This window comes from Aptenodytes forsteri, unplaced genomic scaffold (genome assembly GCF_000699145.1).
Source record: "Aptenodytes forsteri isolate BGI_AS27 unplaced genomic scaffold, ASM69914v1 Scaffold582, whole genome shotgun sequence".
Lineage (NCBI taxonomy): Eukaryota > Metazoa > Chordata > Aves > Sphenisciformes > Spheniscidae > Aptenodytes > Aptenodytes forsteri.
In genome coordinates, this window is record NW_008795675.1 from 217470 (window position 1) to 236832 (window position 19363).

General features: G+C 40.3%; 1 protein-coding gene across 2 annotated transcripts in view; it reads left to right on the forward strand.

Annotated features, from left to right (window-relative positions):
* Positions 1 to 3014: 3014 nt before the first annotated feature.
* COMMD1 (copper metabolism domain containing 1) overlaps positions 3015 to 19363 on the forward strand; it is a 79965-nt gene continuing 63616 nt past the window's right edge. Inside the window, exons 1-2 of one of the 2 annotated variants that reach the window (XM_009282597.2) lie at positions 3015 to 3030; positions 17229 to 17406. In XM_009282597.2, coding sequence (XP_009280872.1) covers positions 17347 to 17406 — 60 coding nt within the window. In that variant the 5' untranslated portion in view covers positions 3015 to 3030; positions 17229 to 17346. Of the gene's footprint in view, positions 3031 to 17228; positions 17407 to 19363 lie in introns of those variants that run through there. The other variant, XM_009282598.1, reaches the window with a different exon arrangement.

A 19363-nucleotide genomic window follows, 5' to 3' on the forward strand; every position in this document is an offset into this window, starting at 1 on the left:
GGCTGTGGGCGCTGCCACTGCCGCGGGGGTGAAACCGCCCGCCGGCAACATGGGGCTGGGCTGTACCGGGCGCTTCTGGTAGAGGGCTGGCGCCGGGACCAGGCCGTGAGCACAGCCCTGCCCTGCCGTGTGCGGGAGGGTAAAAGCAGCCCGCGTAGCCTTCGGCTTCATCCCTTACCGTGCATCGCGCGGTGAACGCGCGGTTTGGGGGAGAGCCGAGGCCCGAGCGGAAGGTCGGGCTCTCCTTTCGCGCCTCCTCGGAAGCAGAGACCCGTCAGGCCGGTGCGCTGTGAAGGGTAAGGGGCGGCTTTTGGGTTTTATGCTGATGGAAGTGAGTACCGCGACTTGAGAACTTTCTGAGAAGAGCTACTATTCAAAATACAGATTTCTTGCAAGAAAACTGTATTTCGGGAAGAGCATCACCAAGTGTAAAATAAGCTGTTCTAAATAGAAGCAGATTTTGCTTTATGTGTAAGAGAAGAGAAGGTATTTTTCTCGGGAATGGGTTTTTTTTGCCCTCCGTTCAGAGAGAAAAGCGCAGTGTAGTTCCCAGTAGCTCGATGTGGCACGGGGAGCCTCCGGCTGCAAAATACTTGGATGGCCACTGCCGCCTGGTGGTCAAATCCACGACTGTGTTGCAGGGTTTATACACTTGGTCGATAGTTTTTTGGTACATTCATGTGAGGAAAAAAATTAATTAACTGCGGTAGCATAGTTTTGGCTGGATAATTTTTCATGCCTAAACCCCCGTATTTAGCAGTGAGCTTTTATGTTGTCTCTTTCCCTTTCTGAAGTGTCCTTTTTTTACATACAAGTAAAGCTGCAACATGTTTGCTTGCTATGCTTTCCCTGTTACTACATGTTATTTTTACTGCATGCTGTTTGTATTGCTGAAGATCATTAATCTGTTTTTCAAAACAACATCTTTTAAATTACTGCCCTCTAAAGAATCCTTGGGATTACCTTGTTTTAGTCTGTATGATGAAAAAAAAAAGTCAGAAATTTGAAAAGGAATTGGCTTTGCTTGCTTTTATCTGTGTTCTTATTTGTTATGGGGTCAAAAGTAAGTGTGTATGTGCTTTTTAAAAGAAAAATTACTGTAAGATGTCTTTTTTTTTTTTTTCTCTCTCTATACTGCTGCTTCTGTATCAGGAGTCAGTATGTTACTGCAAACATGCACATTAGCCCAGCAGATGAACAGTTAACTGCTGCTTTAAATGACTGAATCATTAAGTGCAGCGTCACCAGATTCAGCAGAGAACACGGCTTAGTCTCTCATAATTATGCTGTGCCCACAGCACTGTTAGCAGCAGCCTCCCTCTTTGTGGATCAGGTAAGGAACTGTGTATGTGAAACATCAAATTGAAGTGGTACGTTTCTTTATTGTTGCTGATGCCTGAAGGCAACCGCCTCGGTGGGCAGAGCCGTGGGGTCTGCCAGGTGTTCTGCAAGATGCAGTATGCCAGTTGGGAAGTATGTTATTGCCAAAGAGCTGTGTGGGGGGTCTTGTTCCTTTTGCACCATCCACTGCCACTTCTTCTTACCTTTCGACAGCTACGGGGTGCTTTCTGGACTGCTCTGTGAGCCGACAGTTTTCTGTTGGATTACTGCATAACTCAAAGGGAGGAAGAGAAAGAGAATTACTGCGAAGTTCCTGAGTTTAAACTGTCTCATGAAAAGATGTGACGGGCATCAGAGGTGATTAGAGGAGACAGTTGGGACTGCATAGCCAGGAGTGAAGAGGAGCAGGAAACAAGATGTGCTCTTTCATCAGTTGCAAGCTATTTTGCTGGCATACTGAAGTAAACTGAAATCAATGGCTGTAGTGAACTAGAGTTTCTCAGAATTGGACACGCTGCCTGTTCTCTGCTCTGTCTCATGAGGTGATGGTGACATGTGTTACCAGAGCTCAGGAACCAAAGCCCAGTGCGGATCAATGTCTGAATCCATGGCTAAAAGCCAGGATGTTTTGAGTTCTACCTGACAGTATCACTGGAAAAAAAGAAAAGATGACTTTCTACTGTATCATATTCTTTTAGAAAAAAACCTAATGCTCCCTACATTCCCCACACCCCCCTGAGTATTCTGGCTGATATTTCAACACTTTGCTGTAGATTTCTGTTTAATTTTTTATTTGCTTTTGAGTTTTATTTTTAAAATTAGTTTCCTCTCTAAATCTGCCTAAGCCAAATTTTACTGTGGTACCCATTCTCCCCTGTTCTGATAGTAATTTTCAGACCTCATGGTTGTATCCCTTTTTTTTTTGGCTCACCTGTTTTTCCTAGTGCTTTTTTCTGAGGTGCTTTTGACTTACCTCTGAGAGATAAGTTTGGCAGATACCTGGCAAACACAGGTAGTATTTTTCTACTTATTTCAATGCAGTACTGGTGTACAGTAACTTTAGATAAATGAGAACTTGTATGAATACTCTCCAAACTCTATATAGGCTTTGCTTTTTCTGTTGGAGAAATGGGTAGTTCTTCAGCCATCGTTGAAATGTGACAGCTGCTCAGCTGTGTTGTGTTTGAGGCCAGAAGAAAAGATGGTGCCCCATCCAGAGGAAATAGAGAAACTTAGGTAGGCAGATGTAGTTTACAGATTTGGAATATGATGAGGATGCTGGCGTTCATTTTCTGCTTTTATACAGGGTCCATTGTTTCTTTAATAATCAGATCCATATGATGCCCTGAAAAGCCTGGAATGAAAGCTGAATCATAAAGGCTGATTCTTGCAGGACTTAAGACTCTCTGATTTTGTCTGTGGGTTTTTTGTGTTTTTTTTCTTTCCCTCTCAAATACAACTCTTACTCAAGCACTGTTGAGATGTCATATTCTTGACATAATGTTAATTCAGGCCCCAGAAAACACAGATGATTAAAATTATTGGATATTTACCCATCGTTGTAACATAGGCATATAGCTTAGGAGGATGGCAGTATGTTGGGGGGAGGATATCACATTCCCCGTGTGCTGCCTGCTTTAAGAACCGAAACTCGTGACAACTGTGGTCTTCAAGGTCATGCCTTCCAATGTAAATTAGCATCTTGCTGTTATCAGGTGTGTCTCGTGGTCTTCATGGCCACCACTATTCTCATCTCCTTATGGATGAAATTCCTGGGAAATAACCAAAGTTTATGCAGCTCAACACACTTTAAAGTGGAACTTTTGAGCTAAGCAATACACAAACTACTTTGTACAGACACAACTTCATGTCGAGTGTGGATGGGTTTTGGGGTGCTTATTTCTAGTGGGTGACTTAAAGGAAGTAACACCCAAGTCCTGTGGATACTTTCAGGATCTCTGTTCTAGAGCATGCTAAAAAATCCCTCAGCTTTCTGGTCATCTTGAGGGCCCTCTCTCTTTCATACCTCCCAGTATGGGGGGAGGGGGGGGAGGTTGTTATTAGAGTTGTGCTTTAGATGTAAGGAGGCTTAAACTTATTTTCCTCTCCCTCCATCTACCTAGTGGAAAAATCCATTGTCCTAGCTATTATTTGTGATACCTCCTTTTCAGTTCTCACAGCTAGCCTACAACTAATCTCTGCCTCTTGCATAAACTGACCCGGCTGAAGCCATCTCACAGAGATATGGTGTGAGCCCTTTCCTTTTGTTTGAATGACGGGGCAGGGTGAGGGGAAAGTCGTCTTGGCCCTACAAGTTGCTTAACTAAATCTTTAAGCAGCTGAGAACTGCAAAACACATACGTGCATACTTCAGAGAGTTGAATTCTCTGTGAATTTAAATGTGGGGGGGTTTGGTGTAATACTGTATTTGCTGATAACAGCAAACTTCAAAAGTGTTCCTCTGTGCTTATAACATCTTAGTCTTTGGACAGACGTCTTGGATGCTGGTGTCTCCCCAGCACTTGGAGGAGCAAGCTCCACTCAAAGATCTGTGTTGTCCCTTTGTTGTCAATTGTCACATGAATTTCTGAGCAAATTTATTCCAGTCTTGATATTTAATTCATTGTGAAAAATCTGCATGATTAAAATGTAACAGCAATGTTTGTGTTATCTTTTTGTGGTTTTATTTTTTACTTCCTCTGGGTGGTGGAGGAAGGGGAGCAAACAGGAGAATAGCAACAGAAAGTCAGAGTACTTGTTCATGCAGCCACTTCCCTTGTGTGCAGTGATCTGCAGCTGAAGTTCAGAAGAAGACAGGTAACTTTTATGTCTCCATTGATGATAATACCTAATAGCACCAAATACATTCTTTTGGGAGGTGGCCATCCTGTTTATTTTCAAATACCTTATTTAGAAGCCCGGGTCCTTTGGTCAATGTGGAAAAGATTAGATGTCTTATACTGTCTTCTGTTGACTTCATAGGGAAGGTAAGCACCTAAATTGGATGGGATGAATAATGCCTCATTCCTGTCTCTTGAGGATTTTTTTTCTCTGACACCCATCTTGATGGTTAGAAGCAGAGAGATTCATTGCTTTTGTGACTTAATTGCTGTAGTACTTCATGTCTTCTAAGTAGCAATCATAGATCTGTACCATAAATCAACCACTTGCTTGTATTAGAGCTGAGTATAAATAAGGTGAAGGACTTTCCTGTACCCTCCTGCATTCCACCTGTGCAAAGCATGGCACCTGTGAAAAGTATGGAGATGAATAAGGGCCACAAAAGTGTATCATATTTACTGCAGCAATAAGCATTTAAATGTTTCTTTTCACCTGGTTTGTATATAGAGTAGTCCTGGTTTTGAATTTATAAAAGAAGTCATGATGATTTACTTCTTAGAGCTGTTTCCTTTCCTGCCCATAGATCTGCTCAATGTGCATGAATCGTCTGACCTCTTTCTAAAATGCCAAATTTATTCTGTAGAGAAATCATGTTACCTTATTACATTTACCTCTAGCGAAATTTACTTTTTTTTTTTTTTTAAATCTCATTTGTTTTCTTGTGTGGAATATTCTGGAAGGTAGAACAAAGCCCTAGGAAGGCTGGCCCTGGAGTGCTGTACCCTTCGAATGTTCATCTATCAACTGTTTCTTACCCTCTGCCTTCATACTTCCCAGCCTCCTATCCCATAAGGTTTCAGAACATTGAGAAACTGGGGTGATCAGCTTTTGCAAATTTTCACCCCCAGCTTTTTTTTTTGTTTTCAAAGACTTCTTCATCCTGATTAAAATACTATATTTGTCTCCTCCTTACATAAGTTTGATTTACTGTATTAGTTCCACTGGTAATAAAAGTTACTTTACATCTGGAGTAATTCCACTCTTTTCCTTTTGGTGGCAGTAGGCTATTTGGTTTATTGAATGTGATCATTTGCTGATGTGTTGGAAGTGTCCTGGTTCGCTCTTCTGCTGCAGAACAAACTGTACGTTGGCTAAATGACAATAAAAATTTCAGCATGAGGAGTCTAAATATTTTATTACATTTGATTTATAAGTATTTATTTTCACAAATACTGAGGTGTCACCATCTATAATAAATATACTGGTATGTCATTGGTAAAATATTAATCAGACTCTATGTAAGTAATACGTGAGAACCAAGAGCTTGATATCCAACATATAAGGTGCACCCAAACTCTATGTAATATGCTTTATAACATTCACTACCCCTCTCCCATCGGTTGTTTTCACTAGAAATCATGCTGATATTTCTACCAGATTTTCTAATGGCTGTCATGTTTCATGTTTCATTTCGCTGTCATTCAGCCAAGAGGCTGATGGTACCATCGTTATTTGGCTCTGCTGTGCCACTGGTATGCACAGTGTATGTAAGTCCCGTCTTGAAGCTATTTCAGCTTTGTGAAGTGGCCAGCTATTTCTAGTGATTACTTTTCTTTGTGCCTTTGGAGAATATCTGATGAATAAGAAACCTTTTGATCAAAATCTGATCTAAAGGCTTATGGGGGGAAAACTTAGTGCCACTAGTGGATAAAACTGCTCAGTGCGTAAAATGCTCTGGAGGAGCACCAGCAAACTGCAGGTGCTTTGGAGGCTGCTTAGTGCTGTTGTCATGTGTTGTCCCTAAAGACTGTCACTCTCCCGCTAGGGACTGCAGTCCTTTCCCTATGAAGTTGCTGTTGTTACCTAGAGGAGGTCCCAAAGCATTACTGCCCCTGCTTGAGAAGGAAGTGACTTGATCTTCATAAAAGGGGTCTGCCCTTAGATGAAAAGTCAGAGCAGAAAAAGTCGTAGGGTCCACTCATTTGTGGAGGATAAAGGCCTTTGCATCTTCTTCAGCAGGATTTCTGCTGACAGCCACTGGTGGGAAATAAACAACTTCTTGCATTTTCTAATGAGGGAAGAGAGTTATCATTCTTCCGTCTCCCCAGATATCTTGTGATTCCTCAAGTACGTGGGCTGAGTCATGAACTCTTGAGTGCTTTGCAGTTGTCCAAGCTTCTACAAGGCCGAGAGGCAGAAGAGCCTCGGTCTGAAGACTGAGATAAAATCATTTTGGAAGAGTTAATAGGAGAGACTGCTTGCTTTCTGCCATTTAGAATTGCAATTGTGCCTGAATCTACTAGCTAAAAAGATAGCTCAGTAAGCATGCTCATTCTTCTCAATTCAGGTAAAAGGAAACAAGTTGCTTGTAAAACAGTATCAGCAAGTACTGTGTCCATATGAGGTGCTTTCTACCCAAATATGTGTCCTATGTAGTGTTATACCTTTCACTCCAGTGAATGACTGTGCTTATTATGAGTAATTGTATTTGTTATTGGGCTGGGCGAAAATATACTAACAATAACTTTGCACGGAATTTTGGGAGGGAGGGAATGTCTACAGTGTTATAATTGGACATACATGAGAGAATGATTATTATCTTGATGTTTGCCTGGAACAACTAAATAACAATCCTAGTATTTTTTTTTAATTTAGCGAAACACCACTATTATACAGCTTGCTAATCTGAACACAGCTTGATTGCCACCTCTGCAGTGTCTGATGTTGCAGCACACATTTTCTCTTCTCAGTATATAAACCTACAGTTATTGCTTCTTTTTTTGCCCTATTTCAGCATCATCTTAGGAGGGTAGAAAATTGAATGTTCACTTGAACTAGTACCTGCTGTATTGTGGTGATGAAAATGTTCATGGGTACTGCCCCACAGCATCCTTCTTAGTGCTTCCAATATGAGTTATTTTAGATTTTAGGTATGTGTATGTGCGGTCAGTTCAAATAAGGGCTGGTGCAGCTGGCAGTTGTAGGAATAAAAAGTGGAGGGGGAAAATTCTTCAAAAGAATGAACGGGAGAGGAAGGTTGGCTGCAGGATGTTACACGGTTGAAGAACATTGGTAGGAGCGGTAAGATCAGTGCTTCACTGCTTAGAGCAGCAATTTATTGCTTGTGTGTGTCAGCTAGAAAGAACAATGTACCTGCATCGTTCTGGATTTTTTTAATACTCCTTTTTTTGTGATTTCTCCAGTTGCAAAACTTGGTGTTTGTGTTGTTAAAGCCTTTCATATTTGCAATGCTGTTTTCATTACTGTTGTAATTACTGAAGAGATGTGTAGAAGGTGGTGTTATTGCTGGTAGCTGTGGGATGTGGAGGTGATGGTATTCTGCACTGTGAGCAGATCTATATGAATTGGGCTGTCGTTTAAACAACAGGGTGTGAGCAAGGAATCCGCACCTCCACATTACGAACCTCATAGTCTTCGTACGGCTGTGCAACTACAAGTGCAAATCCTGAAGACAGGCAGAAACAGGAGGGCTCCCGCCGTTACGTCATTCATTTAATTAGTAGTATTTTCTATAACTCAAGTGTGACACAGAGGTGAAAGGTCATTACCTAACGAGGCCAATCCAAGACTTATTTCATTTGAGATTTTAAAGTGCCGATAGACTATAACTGTGCCACTTCATTGAAAATGGCTAACCTTACATTTAATGGTTTACTTGACCTTTTGTGTCTTTTTTTTTTTTTATGTTCTTATCTACAGAAGAGCAGTAAATTAAAAGAAGTCAGCAGACCTGTGTCATTGATGTATAATAGATGTGGTAAACTGTAGTGCCCAAATGAGAAGCAAGTCTATCTCTCTCTCTGTGTTTTTCCTCAATTACAGTGTTGATTATATCTCCACAAGTAAAGAGCTATTTGCTTTGTCCCAGTTGTGGAGGTGAGGGCTGCTCTATCTGCCACATCTCGAGCAGGCAGGCCAGTGCCAGCTCTTCATGTTTATAATGACTCTGCATTACATCTTAGTTTTATAATGCCCTACTGAAAATCTGCTAATTGTGTGTTAATGGACTTCCAGAACAGCGTGCTGCTGAGAAAGTTGGATTCCCTGGTGGTCACAATGCTTCGTATACTGTTGATTGCCCTTTTCCCATCCAAATGTACGGTTCAGTTTGTTGCATTTGTAGAACTTCTGCCAGTAAGTAGTATTTTCATCACTAATAACACCAGCAGGTTTTAGATGCACTCTTTATTTCTCAAAAAACCAACCCCATACAGGTATGATTAGCATAAGTTACATATATGTGTGTGTGTGTGTGATTAGCATATGTGGTGTGTATATATGTGTGGGTGTGCGTGCACACACACATATGCATACACAGAAAGGCAAGTATTTTGATTATGCTGAAATTCGTTAGTCCAGTCTGATCCCCGCAGTGTTTCTCTTGACCTTAACAAGAGTCTACTCTGATTGAAGACTAGGGAGTCAGATCTTGCCTTTGAAGTTCATTACTACAAATTAAATGCTTCTACTATACTTAATTAGTATTCATCAAACACATGCTGTATGGTGTATATTTGAAAAGGGAAAAAGACTCCCTTAGGCTTCACATATAGTTTCACGCCTTTATTTCAGTAACGCTAATGCTCTGTTTCCTATTCCCCAAAGTGTGGGGGAAATGCTGAAGAGGGTAATGAAGTTCACTGCCATCATCTCAGCACTGGTGATTTTCTGGACTAGTATGAGTTGTCTTTCCTCTTTAAATGTGGCCTATGAAAAGGGGAGAACTTGAGTTGTCTCTTCTTCAAATTTGATGCATAAAGAAGGACTAAAAGGAAAAGAAAGGCTGTACACTGAAATTATATTCTTTATTATATGATACTTTTAAAATTGTGTCTGTTACAACTGGTGTGAAGGAAGATTAGTGCTTGCTTGCTCCAGGAGAGTACTGGTGTTGGCAATGAAGTAAAAACTCTTATTCCAGCCTTGCCAGTCTCACGTGAGGCTGCCACACTTCTGAGCAGATAATAGACTTCTTTCTTTCTTCAAATATACATACTTTTTTTTTCATTGCAAGTAAAGATTAATCTTATTAGGAAAAAAGACTAGTCAATGGATCCTTTACATTGTGGTGAGCATAATCTCCTCTGCTAACGTATACATCCTCATTTAATGGAAAGTTCAGAACAAGAAGAGAGCGACAGAAAGAGCTGTTAATGCATTGAATAACCAACACCCTATCAAAAATGCAGAGCTGTGGTATTCACTTGAGCCACTGAAGTTCACAGGTAGCATATGAAAAGGAAATTTGGATGGCAACCTTTTTACAAGCTGAACACCTGAAATTTTCCATTCCCAATAACGCTTGGCAGCTACAGTCTTGCTATGATGTACCTTGGTTTTTCTACTGTACTAGTTTGTAGCAACTGGATGTAGTAAATCCCAACAACTTTAAAAAAAAAAAAAAAAAAAAAAAAAAAAAAAGGCTGACAATACCAAAAACTTAGAGTGGTGAAAATGCTGTGTGGCTAGAATTATTCCATTTTGCAGCTTGTACTCTCTGGATTTCTTCCAGTCTGGTGACCAAGTGTGATGGAGCCTTGAACACTTCAACATATTTGGATGACGTTGATTTTTGCAATAGTTTATTTAATTAAAAAAAAAAAAAGAAAAAGCATTAGTGGCACAAAATAACAGACACTACAATTGTTACATGAAGTCTTTTGTTCATTGATGTTTTAGTCGTTGAGCCCAATGGGGCAGAAGTTGTTAGGTAAGAACCTCTGGCAACTTGAGCTCCAGTCTGAACGGCTGGTCTGGTTCCCTGTGAGCCTCCTTGGGCAGGACGGGTTGGCTGCAACTTCCTGCGAGGGCTCCAAGTTCATCCCTAGAGGATCACTGACTTTAGAGCAAGATGAAGTGAGTGACTTTCTTTAAAGGAAGAGCCTAAAATATTCCTTTTAAATTTTTTTTTTATTTATCATTATAAATACATGCTTTTACACAATAAATTTAAAAAAAAAAAAAACACAAAAAAACCCCGAACCCAAGGATTTAATATGTGGAGTAAGTCAGAACTGACTGGAACATGGATGGCCTCCATTGTGAAGGATTAGGAGTTCATTCCTGGGAAAACCAAAGTGGTTTCTTATTTTAGGGAATTTTTGTTACGTATTCTGAACACCTGAAGCTTAAGCACAATAGGTTTTCTATAATCGTGTTCCATTGTATATAGTAGTCATATACAAGGAAACTAAATCTTACAAATCATACAAGGAAACCAAATCATCCTATACTTCTTTTAGCCACCCAATGATTTAAAATGGGACTGTTTGAACAAAGCAAGTGGGATATACCTTTCACTTTGTTTATAGTGCACAAGCACTTGTTTATAGCTGATAGCCCAAAATCTAATTCAGAGTACTCGATCTCCTATAAGGTTGGTAGTTTTATAGTTGTCTAGCAAGTCTGTGACTCCCTCCTCCTTCTCAACTCCCCATGGAGTTTGGTATCTGTTTATCTGCTCTCCTTGAGAACTGCGTGTTTCGATTCTAAAGGTGACAGTGACCTTGGAATACGTTTTTTATCCCTCTAATTCTTTGGCATCTTCTATATTTACCTCTTAACAATGCTGGTTTATGTGTGATTCCACATAAGTAAAAATAGATTACAACAGAATCTCACTGAAAGAAGACATAAAATATACTGTGCAGAGCAAATGTGAAATAATAGCCAACTTGTCCAAACAATTTTTAGACTTAAGTGTTTTTCTAATTATTTTTTAAAATATTTTTGTAATTATCTCATTTTGCAGATGTTAATATATTTCTGAAAGCATGTTTTTCATCTCTCTCTCTCCCACCTAACAATAAAAAGTGGCAATACAAATATAGTTTGAGTGAAATTCTGTGTTTTTTTCCAAATAAGGTTAGGGTTTTTTTCTGGTTGAGATGTTTTGGGATCTCTGCCAAAAGATTCCTACCTCAGCTTGGTGGGTAGTTTTTTCTTTTCTTTCTTTGCAGTCTCTATAAACCGTGATGCCGGGATTATGAAACATGTTCTGAAGACATGCAGACACTGAAGTAGTACCTGTGTAAAAGGCAAGTAAGCAACAGACATTTTTACTCCTTGTCTGACATTTACACACGGCTTTGTTGTCTCTTTTCAGACTGTCACATCAGATATGCCGTTCTCTTACATTCTTTTTGCCATTTCTGGTTCAAGAGTAGTTTATATTCTGTTCTAACAAGCTGTTTGTATAAGTACCCTTTAGTTTTACATGGTCAAATATAGTACAAATATTTTGTAGATTTGAATTAGTTGTGATTTCTTTTGCATTTTTCATTAAACTCAATTTTTACCTTTTTTGAAGTGAACAAAATACATGTAACTCCCCTTTTCTGCAGAAGAAATGGCACATTTGGGCAGTATGCTATTATTTTAGTAGAAGTTCAGATATTCATATGGTGCTCACACGTACATGTTTACAAAATATGTATGCATGTATCCAGAGATAAGAAGAGAGGTCAGAAATGAGTGCCCTTCTAACACCATTCAGTGACACACTTAGTTTTTGTACATTGCCTAGGATGAAGATGATAAGCTGTGGTTCTGAGGCTAACTGGGGCCTTGCAGCATGGCCCCATGGTTTGCTTTCCAGTGTTATGGGTGAGATGCATGGGCCGCCTGAGCTGTGCTTTACTGATGGGTCCTCAAGAGGCTCGAGGTTGTTAAGCTGCTTCAGACCTCTTGAGACCTCTAAGATGGTCCTCTCTTGAGGACTCTAAGGAGCCCAAAGGCACGAGTGGCTGATGCAACTTTGCAGAAGGACTCTTCCCCCATCGGTTACTGGACATGCCTCCTTGTACGCGACGAGTACCTGTGTGCGTGCCTCTATTTTGCGTCCATTGTATAAAGTCTCCTCCTGCATGACCAAAAGAGAGGGATCTGGTTCTGACTTGTGAACCAGGTTAGAAGAGTGTCAGTTGTTCCTTGCTCGGCAGGGAGAGTGCTGTTGTTCACAGGATTCCGTTTATGATATGTCAGGAAATCTATAAAAAGTCTCGTAATGAAAAGAAAGTGCTTTCCAGTTTGTGTGAACAAATGGTAGGGAGTTCATTGAATATGAGTAGCCCCCAATTTGACTAAAAGCCAAAGAAAAGCCATGGGAAAAATTAATTGAATTCTTTTTGATGGCATGGGCTGCACTGTCTTGGAGCATTTGAGTGCTGAAGTTTTTAGCTGTTTGGGCTGCGACAGTGAAATCTAACGCCAGATTTTGTTCGGTACCAAACAGTTTTCACTGGTGGTGTGTGTTGTGTGATTTGTTATACTACTTATATAGAATTTGCTTAGCATAACTTGCTTAGCATTAGTAGCTAAATTTGCTTGAAGCCTTAGGCCGCAAGCTGTGAATTTTCACCTAGGTATGTTGAACTCTTACCTAGTCAAGTAAAAGAAGGCCCCAGCGCTGGTTCAAGCCAGAAGATAAGGAAGCTACATTCATTAACAGAAGCTGCAACCTTAGAGTTAAGAAACGGCCCACCTAGAGACAATGGAAGGACCCAATGAAGAATGGGAAGACCCCAGACCCTAATATTACTACTGGTCCGAACTGTCGCATGAGGGGTGGGAAATTTAGATAGTAAGGGTGTAATTGCCCAGGGATTTCTTTGTTCGAGGTCCCTCTTCAGAGGCACCCAGCTCAAGCTGTAGCACTATTAATAAAAAGGACTTCATAGAAGAATCTCTTTTTGGCTTATTGATTCAGCGGAAACCTAGAGTCGAACCCTGTTATAGTGGCTGGCGTGTGTGATTTCCATAACGTGTGTCTGCAAGCTCTGCAAACCACTGTCGTGCATGTGCAGCTCTTGAGAGCAGTGCACCTTGTCTGTGGAGGCACAGAGGTTTGTTCCTACAAACTTGCTGGAAAACCTGATTACTTGGCCAGCTCTACCGATAGATGTCTTGGTCAGGAGCCTAACCTGATAGAAATAGAGAACTCCCTCTGGGGTAACTAAAGCAGTCGTTAATATTTAATGTGATTCTATTGGAGAATACTTTCAGATTGGTATTTTGGCTGTTTCATTAAGTCTTTAGCCTTTTTTTCCCAAAAACACTTATTACATGTAGTTCTAAGAGCATTTTTGATACAGCAAATGGTACTTAAATCTTTATGGGAAAGTGAGGGATGGTCTCTTCTGAGCTCCTCAGCTTGGGCTTTGTTCCCGATCAAGTGTTGTTTTCCAAGCACCAGGGTGTGAGTGGGGACTTTCACAGAGCAGTTGTGATTCCTACAGTGAAGAGTTTGACTTGCTGCTCCTTTCTCCTCATAAAGCCTCAGCTGTTAATAACCACCGTGGCTGCTACTGGCTTAGGGAATGTGTTTTATATTTCACTGAGCCGACAGGAGGGAAAACCATTTTATCCATGCTAAAAGGAAGACCTGCTGGCTGGTATCCTGAGACTTGAAGCTTACCTCTTACCTGTTAAACCTGTCAACGGGTAACATGAATTGTCAAAATAGGTGATGAATGACCAGATGGTAAAGCACTCTTGCTTGCTTCCCTTGAAACAGTGTAGTCTGTATACTTGTCTCCTTTACTTGCCGATCTCTTTGCTGCTGTGAAATGTGTCTGCAGGGTTATGGGCCAAGGCAGTGATGGGCTGTGGTGTGAGCTTGGTTTAGGAGTACAGGAATCCTTCTCCATCCAGGTAGGAAAACGTAACTCTAGCTATTGCCCAGAATAGTACAGATAATTTACAATGGTGCTGTGAAAGGAAGGAAAGCAGAGCATGGAGTCAGAGTTTGGCTCTGAATCAGAGTATATGGCAAGACATCGTACAGTTGAGGGGTGTGACTCATGTATTTCATGTTGTTCACTGCTGGAGCATCTGGAGAACAAGTCTTATGAGGAGCGGCTGAGGGAACTGGGGTTGTTTAGCCTGGAGAAAAGGAGGCGGGGGGGAGACCTCATTGCTCTCTACAACTACCTGAAAGGAGGTTGTAGCGAGGTGGGTGTCAGTCTCTTCTCCCAAGTAACAAGCGATAGGATGAGAGGAAATGGCCTCAAGTTGCACCAGGGGAGGTTTAGACTGGACATGAGGAAAAATTTCTTTACTGAAAGAGTGGTGAAACATTGGAACAGGCTGCCCAGGGAAGTGGTGGAGTCCCCATCCCTGGAAGTATTTAGAAGACGTGTAGATTCTTAGAGGTCTTTTCCAACCTCAATGATTCTATGATTCTATGCTGATGTCCAAATGTAAACCAAGGGGGAATTTAGCTGAGTTAATAATTAACTTTTAAGATGCAAATAATCAAGGTACACTGAATAAAAGTGAAAATTAATTCATGATGCTAATTCTGTTTTCTCTGCTTGGTTCATAATAAAGCAAGTTTGCGCTTTGCCTGATTTCACTGACAGGATCGCTGCCTGCAGAGAGCTATAATAAGCTCGGCTAATGTCTGTACCATTACTGCACGCAGGGTAGGGCTACAACTTTTTTTTTTCCATGTGCCTTCAAAACACGAGCTGCTCCAACTTCTATTTTTAACTCTACTAAGTGAAACAAGATTAAACGTGAAGCAGTAGTCTGTGGCAGCAAGTAATTTTCCCAGAATGATTGTAGAAACCTGATAAACCCAGTTCTCGTTTATTTTATTGTAAGAGAATGGAGGAGCAGAAAAAACACCGACCACGTGGTCTTTTAAGGGAACGACAGGTCATGTCACCAATCCCGGGACTGTCACTGTGTTTGTCTGTCTCTCTTTTCCTGCTTTTACTCCCTCCCTTGAAGTTTTTTGTATTTACCATCTGGTATTTATTCTACCCTATCTGGATTTCTCTCTGCCTTTTATTTTCCTCTCCATCTTTAGCAATACTGTATTAAATGGCTTCCATCTGTCAAGAGTTCTTATTTCTGAATCCAGCTCCTTCAGGAGGACTGAAGAAGAAACCATTTTAGACTGAAAAACATAACCTGCGAAGATTTAGACATTCTCCAGAAAACAACTTGCTTCTACTGAAGCATAGTTCAGGGAGCATGTGTGTATGCACATTCATTTTGAAAAAGGTTGAACCTCTCAAACTTGTTTGTAACACGACTGCATGTTAAGAACTACTGGAAATGTGACATTTATTTGCCTCCACCCCAAGTGGCAAACTGCTTTCTAAACGATAGCAAAGAATTTGACTCAAGTGGGGAGAAAACTGATAGCAAAGCTTGGGATTTTTTTTGCTGTAATTCAGTTGACTACAGGCCAGGATGGACAATTTATATTTTTAATTTTAATATATTTAAAATTTTAATCCTCCTATTTGACCCTTGTAGTTGCAAGTATATCTGCTATTAATAGAACATTTCCTTACTTTTTTGGTTCCCTGTTTTATCTCCCTCTAGCCTGTCGCAACACCTATCTGTGCTCTCTGAGAAGCGTTTTCCATTGCCTTTTTTTCTTGTACATCTCTTCCTCTTTCTATTTTAAATAATTTAAGTAGTTTGGAAACTATTATTCAGGAAGGGGGTGGTGCTTCTTTTTTTATGTTTATTGCTTAAAATCCAAGCTTTTAGTATCTATTCGTAATCTGAGTATGCAGGCATCATTTGGAGATGTAGCTATGACTAACGTTACTAGTGGGTGGGCTTGTTCTGTTTTTTTTATTTATTCTTGTTCTGTAAGTGGTATAAAGCCTAGATAGAGCCTGTAAGTAGGTCCAGACAGAGTAATCCTGATGATTTTCAATTTTCCTTCAGCTAAAGGTGTTTTTCTAGGATGGGACTGGGGTGGGAGAGCCACTTTTTTGAGCTCAGCACAGCAGGTTTGCAGGAAGCACGATCTGACCACAGGAGCATGGCTCAGGTTGCAGTTCATCTGGTGGCTGTCTATTTTAATCAACCTTTTATCCTCCTTTGTCATCAAATGAGTCTTCATACTGCAGAAAAATGACACCTCCTGCAAATAAATTTAGGAAGTGTTTTATGGAATTATGAGTTCAAACTGGTCATTTCTAGCAAACACACAGACTAATGGCAGAGGCAGGCTGGAGGAAAAATGTTGTGGTCACTTCAGATGCTTTTAAAAACTAACGCTGAGATCTCTTTTGCGTTCAGTTGTAAGCTAGGCCAAAAATAGCTGTATATCTACTCCCCTGTTATTGAACTTCATGTTCAAATGAAAAAGTAATTTTAGCAGAGAACATTGGGTTTGGTGAGCTTGTATGCAAAAAAAATCAGTTAAGGGTTTGGGGGGGTTTCTGCTTGGTGGGAACCTGGGAATCTTGGGGGAGAAAACAGAGGAGTCGGTCAAGAAGCATGGAAGCGACCCATTGAGAAGAGTTTTCTCTTCCATGTGCACACTTGACAAGTCTGGGTCGAATCAAGCTTAATAAGATTAGAAATGCAGGAAGGATGTAGTTTTGGCCAGAACTTATCATGCACACACATTTTTCCCATCTGCAATAGCAGTTAAGTAATTTTTTTTTTTTGTTGCTGTGTGTTGCGAGTCCTTCTGTCCAAGAAGAAAGCTTGATGAAAGTCAGAATAACTCAAACTTAAAAATATTTACAAGTCTACTGAATGTCCATTGACCTGGTTAGTGTCTCCTCCGCAATGAATCAAAAGGCTCTACAGGTTGGAATAAGAAACAGGTGTTGCAGAAGATCTATTACACAGTAGGAAAAAAATTAAACTACAGGCTTTTAAACTATATATATTATCCTCTTAATGATTCACAGTTAGCTCTTTTCTCTTAGCAAACATTTTCATTTCACTTTTAACTGTATTACAGCTCAATAAGAAGCAAACTAAAATAATATTGGGACATATGGAACTTGAATAAAAGAAATTTGTGTGATCTCCCATGGATTAGATGAAGACTTAAAGATTAGTTAAAATCTTTCTACTTTGATGTAGAAATACTAAATCTATTGTTAAGGTCACTTGTGATTTCTGACTTACAAATCGGGGCGGGGGGTGGTGGTGGTGTAGAGGCCTTTAGCTTTGGGGTTTTTTCCAAAAGGTGGATCACCATTTTCAAGTGCAGACAAGCAGGCTGTTGCATCTAAGTTTATCTTAATTCCGGTTCTCAGGAGAGCTCTTGGACTCTAATAAACAGTGTTTGTGAGGCACAACCTACCAACTAGTTGAAAACCTCCACTGTCTCCAGAAACGTGGGAAAGTCTACTGGACTAATATCCAGGAACATCTATGGGAACAGCTCATTTATTACAGGACTGGGTATCTCAGCAGCCCTTGGGAGAAAGTCTGGTTAGTACATACTTACAAAGGAGGACCCAGAAACCGCAGGATTGCAGAGATGTTCTCATATTCCTCCTGTCTGAAGCTACTATTTGCAGAAGAACATGCTGAGCTAACTTTGACAAATAGCTTAGTGTCACTAGGACCCGCGTGTGATGAGAGCTGCTTCTGTTCCTCCTCTGCTCTCCCAGGGTTGCCTTTCTTTTTAGATAAGGAGAAAGAAGCTACACACCCCAAAGCTGCATGCAGCAGGCACCCCCTATTTGCCCCAAATCCAGTAAAGGTTTTCTTCTAAGGATGATAAGTGAAAGAATGCATAGTATCCTGATGTTAACAGCAATTGGCTTTGTGTGATCAAAGTGTTTTGGCCGAGTGGGGTCCCTTGGCACGTTCCTCCTGTCTGCAGCTGGTCCCTCCTCTCTGTGCATGTGCTCCAAGGGTCTGAGAAATGGTTTTCAAGGTTATATTTCTAAAAGCATCTGAATTACAAGGGCTGTGATACAGGAATAGCCTCTCACCCCCACCTACCAAAAACCTTAGGAGGCAAGTTCATTAGTATGGTACACGGCACTGAATTATTTGTTTCTCTGACCTTGTGATTTCTTTGTGCTTCAGGCTGGCAGCAGCCTGCAATTTTGAGGGTCAGCTGGAGAAAATGCCTACACATGCTGGCATGGCTAACTCTTGGAGCTCTTCCATAATGGTTGACAAATAATGTTTTATTTCTGGAAATGAAGTGTGTTCTCTTTTCCCAGTGGGTTTTACCAATTGTTGTTTCTCACTAGTATTGCATGCTTGTCAGGCTTTATTTCTCAGAAGAGATAATGAATTTAAGTCTGTTTTCCTGTTCTTTGTACCAAGGCATGTATCTAATGGATCTAATTAAGCCAATACAAAACTCTCCAGATTATCAAATATTGTTTCATTAAAGAAATAGTATTTGAAGTCATATTTTTATTGGCTGAATTATATTTGAAGACATAGTGGGTATGTGTTGAATGTGAATACAAGGAGAAGTCAGTATGACCAAAACTGTTTCTTGTTGTTTAAAAGCACTTGCCCAGCCTAGGGAAAGAAAGGTGTAGCCAGTTGCCGAGGATGGGATTTGCGTGCTCATAGTATGATGTGCTGTCCATAAGCTGTGCTTCCTAGGAGGGAAAAAAACCATGTTTTAACAAATCTCAAAATACATAATGTGAGGAAATTTTTACTATCTAATGGTGCTCTCATACAGACTCTAGTTTCGAAAATAGGCTTTTTTTACTTAGTCATTTAAGTGAATAGTCATAGTAATGTAAATGAAATTACTCACTGGCATAGAGCAGCTATGATTTTATACATTATTAGAAAACTTTTCTGCTTTTTGTTAGTAGAAGATTTCTATGTTGAAATAGTAAATCATTTGTGATTGCCAATAAAAACTGGAATTAGGTCCTACATAACTTTGATAATATATCAAGATATATAACTGTGATAATATATTGCAAAACTATGCTTATTGAGGACTGCTGAAGAGACGAGGTGTGAAACAACTAAGGCAGGATCTCCATGTACACACACTTAGCTCAGAATATAAAGTCTATATAATATAATGATGTGTGTCACTGACAGTACAGTGACTCAAGCTACAGCAGTAGATCCTGCACTTTAAGGTCTGTCTGGACTAAGTAATTGGCTTATATTAATATAAGTTGTATCTGTCTCGAGCCAATGCTGACAGTGATTCAGCTGCAGGAGCTGTTGGATAATATAGGTGTCAACACCTTTCAGTCCTGAGAAGTTTCCAGTAATGATGCTAAAATGTGCATGTGCTGTTTATTCTGGCAGTGAAACCATCGCTTCTGTGGGAGCTGGACAACAGCTGGTCATTGTCCTGGTGGTGGTAAATGATCATCCAAAACTCCTAAGGTTTAAAAGCATGAGAGGGAGACCTATAATCAGATGTATTTTATCTGCCTTTAGTTAT